The 4548-nt window shown below is 41.2% G+C and overlaps 1 protein-coding gene across 1 annotated transcript in view; it reads left to right on the top strand.

Moving 5' to 3' along the window:
- The window catches only part of ZYG11A (zyg-11 family member A, cell cycle regulator), a 55669-nt gene that overhangs the window by 47519 nt on the left and 3602 nt on the right, over positions 1-4548 (top strand). Inside the window, 2 exon segments of the mRNA XM_017874589.1 lie at positions 1238-1299; positions 2326-2423. Of these exon segments, the coding sequence (XP_017730078.1) occupies positions 1238-1299; positions 2326-2423 (160 nt within the window).

Below are 4548 nucleotides of genomic sequence, written 5' to 3'. Positions count from 1 at the left end.
AAAAAAAAAAAAAAAATTATAAGCTTCATTGCCAATAGTCTGAAAGCCTAGTAAAAGAAGAGAGTTGAGGGGCAGGGAATCTCAACATTTAGTATTTAGATTTTAACTCCAGACACATCCCTGTTTTTAGCATGGTGTTCCCACCCTGAATTGTTTATGCGGTTGCTCAGTCCAGACTTTTTTATTAAAGATCACGGAAGAAATCTGGGAGTCCTAATCCTTTGAACCTGTCTTCCTATTTTCTTTTTCTTTTTTTTTTTTTCCCCCAAGATGGAGTCTTGCTCTGTCGCCCAGGCTGCAGTGCAGTGCAGTGGCGCCGTCTCGGCTCACTGCAAACTCCACCTCCCAGCTTCAAGCGATTCTCCTGCCTCAGTCTCCTGAGTAGCTGGGATTACAGGCACACGCCACCATACCCGGCTAATTTTTATTTTTTTAGTAGAGACAGGGTTTCACCATGTTTTCCAGGCCTGTCTCGAACTTCTGACCCCAGGTGGTCTACCTGCCTTGGCCTCCCAAAGTGCTGACTGAGATTACAGGCATGAGCCACCGTGCCCGGCCCAGTCCTCCTATTTTCAACCCGACCTGTAATTTCACTTCAGGAAGTACCTCATGTGCCAAATTTTTAAGTCTCTTAGGGGTTCTCTTCAAATTGGTTTGTGTTTTTTGTTGTGTTTTGTTTTGAGACAGAGTCTTGCTCTGTCGCCCAGGCTGGAGTGCAGTGGTGCGATCTTGGCTCACTGCAAGCTCCGCCCCCGGGGTTCACACCATTCTCCTGCCTCAGCCTCCCTAGTAGGTGGGACTACAGGCACCTGCCACCACACCCAGCTAATTTTTTTTTTTTTTTTTAGTAGAGACCTCTACTCCCAAAGTGCTGGGATTACAGGCATGAGCCACCGCGTCCAGCCTGGTTTGTGTTTTAACCTTTCCAAGTGCTAGGTATTAAATCAGTTACCATTTTTCCATGTGCATTGTTCTTTGTTTTACTTTCTGTTAATGGGATTATGGAGGGAGTAGAGGTATAAATGTGTGCTCAGTCCAGTATCTTTAAACAGATGCTCCTTGTTCTTATATTTTTTCCTACACTGTTAAGATATTCTGTGTATATAATCGTTATGTGATTGGTATTTTGCCAAGTAGGTGTATCTAAATTTGTTCAGTCATTCCCAGATTTTGAAAAATTTTGTTGTAAATGGTGAATTATTCAAATCTTGGTTTCTCTCTCTTGTTTTTGGAGTAGCATGCAACCATCCAGAATTGGCCAAGTTCAAGTTGTAAGATGACAGCATTGGTGACCTATAGGTAATTTCATGATGTTGTGCTATTCTTTTTCTTTTCTTTTTTTTTTTTTGAGATCGAGTCTTGCTCTCTTCCTCAGGCTGGAGTGCAGTGGCGCGATCTTGGCTCACTGGAAGCCCCGCCTCCCGGGTTCACGCCATTCTCCTGCCTCAGCCTCCCAAGTAGCTGAGACTACAGGCATCTGCCACCACACCCGGCTAATTTTTTGTATTTTTAGTAGAGATGGGGTTTCACCATGTTAGCCAGGATGGTCTTGGTCTCCTGACCTCATGATCTGCCCACCTTGGCCTCCCAAAGTGCTGGGATTACAGGTGTGAGCCACCATGCCTGGCCCAATGTTGTGCTTTTCTTAAAGGCTGTACTCAGTGATACAGTGATGAAGTGTTACAGTCAGTTAGCCTTATGTTCAAATCCTGTTTCTCTGTGATATTGGGAAAGTCATTTCTAGAAAGTCAGTTTTCCTTGTTTGTAAAATGAGGCTGACAGTGTGTAAGATTGAGGATGCAGTGAGATATTGAATGTATAAAGTGTCCAGTACAGAATGCAATTTCTTAAATAATAGCTTCATTGTATGCTCGGTCACAAGGAGGAGTTGACCCTATGGGGAAAATGTTGAAAATTCTTTTTTTTTCAACCCTTTGAGACAGGGTCTTGCTCTGTTGCCCAGGCTGGAGCTGGAATGCAGTGGCAGGATCACATGTCAATGCAGCCTTGACTTCCCAGGCTCAAGTGATCCTCCCACTTGAGAATCCTCCCACTTGGCACCACAGGCGTGGGCCACCAGGCCCAGCTAATTTGTTTGTTTGTTTGTTTGTTTGTTTGTTTGTTGCCCAGGCTGGTCCTGAATTCCTGAGCTCAAGCGATCCACCTGCCTTGGTCTCCCAAAGTGCTGTGATTACAGGCGTGAGCCACTGTGTGCGGCCATGAAAATTATATACATTATTATATTAATTACATAGTATTAATTATTATATCCCTGAATACTGGCCTGAGTTCTGGATTAACAGCTTTGTACTTTTTTTGTTTCAGATCTCTCAAGACATTTTTCCCACTCCTTGGCAACTTCTCTCAACCAGAGGTTCAGCTCTGGGCACTATGGGCTGTGTGTCATGTCTGCAGTAAAAATCGTATGTATTCAACATATATTCAAAACATAATAGTTTTCCAGCTATTTTCTGTGTAATGATTAAGTTCAAGGTGGATGTGCAAAAATTGTCTACTTCTGTCCTCTGAATTTAGGTATGTTTAAAAAGAAACTGAAAAAAGATCTTACTAGCTTAAAACAATGCTTCAGAATTAGTAATCTATTTGAGGGTAGATAGCAAGCCAAATAGAAGGTAAAAGTTTGCTCCTACTTGTATTCCCCACAGACAAGCACCGTTAATAATTTAATAATCTCCCAGATACTTTTCTATAGCCATGCTATATTTAGTATGTGCTGTGTATGTGAAATATAGTTTTTAACAAAATGGGCTTATTCTGTGCATGCTGTCCTATAGCTTGGTCTTTTCACTCAACAGTTTATTGCTGACACTCTTCCTTTAGTAAAACATGGACCTGCTTCTGTGTAATGGTCTATGGGAGATTGGGAGGCCAGGAGTCAGGGGTTATTTCCCAAACACATTAAATATTTTTTGCATGTTTTGCCATTTAAAATCCCTTTTGAGGCCAGGTGAGGTGTCTCCCAAAGTGCTGAGATTACAGCACTTTGGGAGGCTGAGGCAGGAGATCGCTTGAGGCCAGGAGTTTGAGACCAGCTGAGTCAACATAGCAAGACCCCACCTATGTTTTTTACATTAAAAAAAAAATTAGCCAGGTATGCGTGGCATGCATCTATAGTCGCAGCTACTCGTGAGGCCAAGGTGGAAGTATCCCTTAAGCCCAGCAGTTCGAGGCTGCAGTGATCTATGAGAGTGCCACTGTACTCTGTCTTAAAAAAAACACAATCCCCTTTGAGAATTTTCCATTGATATCTTTTGTTGAGAATTGGTATACAATTTTTCATTGTATTATGGGAGATACAAGCTATTATTTTATAACAGGAAACCCAAGAGACAACTTTTAGAATTAAAAGTTTAGCTTGTTGACTAGCTGTAAAGCAAGTGTATAAAACCAATAGTTTTATAATGCCAGCAAAATCAGAAAATATAATTAAGGGAAAGTATACCACCACTCACATTATTACCAAAAACATAAAATATTTTAAAATGCCTTTAACAAGTAATGAGACATATGCAGAAAACTATGAGATAATTTAAGAGCCTGAAATAATTATAAGAGCATTCCAGTTTCTAAGATGGAATGACCTATTAGACATATAGATGTCATTTCTTTTCAGTTTATTAATGTAATACAATTCAAATGAATAGGTAGGAGATGGAGGATCTGAAAATTATTCTAAAGTTTATCTGACAGAATCAACAGGAAAGAACAAAGAAAAATGTTTGTTTGTTTGTTTGTTTCTGAAACAGAATTTCACTCTTGTTGCCCAGGCTGGAGTGCAATGGTGCTATCTTGGCTCACTGCAACCTCTGCCTCCTGGGTTCAAGCAATTCTCCTGCCTCAGCCTCTCAAGTAGAGCTGGGATAACAGGTGCCTACCACCACACTTGGCTAATTTTTATATTTTTGTTAGAGATGGAGTTTCACCATGTTCGCCAGGCTGGTCTCGAACTCCTGACCTCAGGTGATCTGCCTGCCTCGGCCTCCCAAAGTGTTGGAATTACAGGCGTGAGCCACTGTGCCTGGCCAGAAAAATGTTTTTTATGGGCTCAGCCTCGTGGCTCGTGCTTGTAATCCCAGCACTTTGGGAGGCCAAGTCAGGAGGATCACTTGTGCAAGGAGGATCACTTATTCAAGGCCACAGTAAGCCATGATCATGGAACTGCCTACTTCCAGCCCGGGGAACAGAGCAAGACTCCTGTCTCTAAGATAAGAAAGAAGGAAAGAAATGTGGTTTTTAGGAGCTTGCCTGTAGACATCTCTTAACATTGTAAAATGGTGCCATGAGTGGTTCTGACATATGAATAGATAGATAGCAGGTGACTGGATCAGAATAGCCCTGAAACAGACTCATACAGTTATAACAGGAGAAACTAACTGCAACTGGAATTCAGTTGAGTACTTATTATGTGCCAGGCAATGTTGTAAGCACTTCATGACTAAATCATTTAATCTTCACAACAATTAGAAGGGTAAGCATCTTATTTTATTTTAAAATTTATTTTATTTTATTTTATTTTATTTTAATTTT

Source organism: Rhinopithecus bieti, unplaced genomic scaffold (assembly GCF_001698545.2).
Source record: "Rhinopithecus bieti isolate Rb0 unplaced genomic scaffold, ASM169854v2 scaffold_7684, whole genome shotgun sequence".
In the NCBI taxonomy this organism is placed as follows: Eukaryota; Metazoa; Chordata; class Mammalia; order Primates; family Cercopithecidae; genus Rhinopithecus; species Rhinopithecus bieti.
Note: the sequence above shows the minus strand (reverse complement) of the source record. Positions and strands in the feature narration are given on the sequence as shown.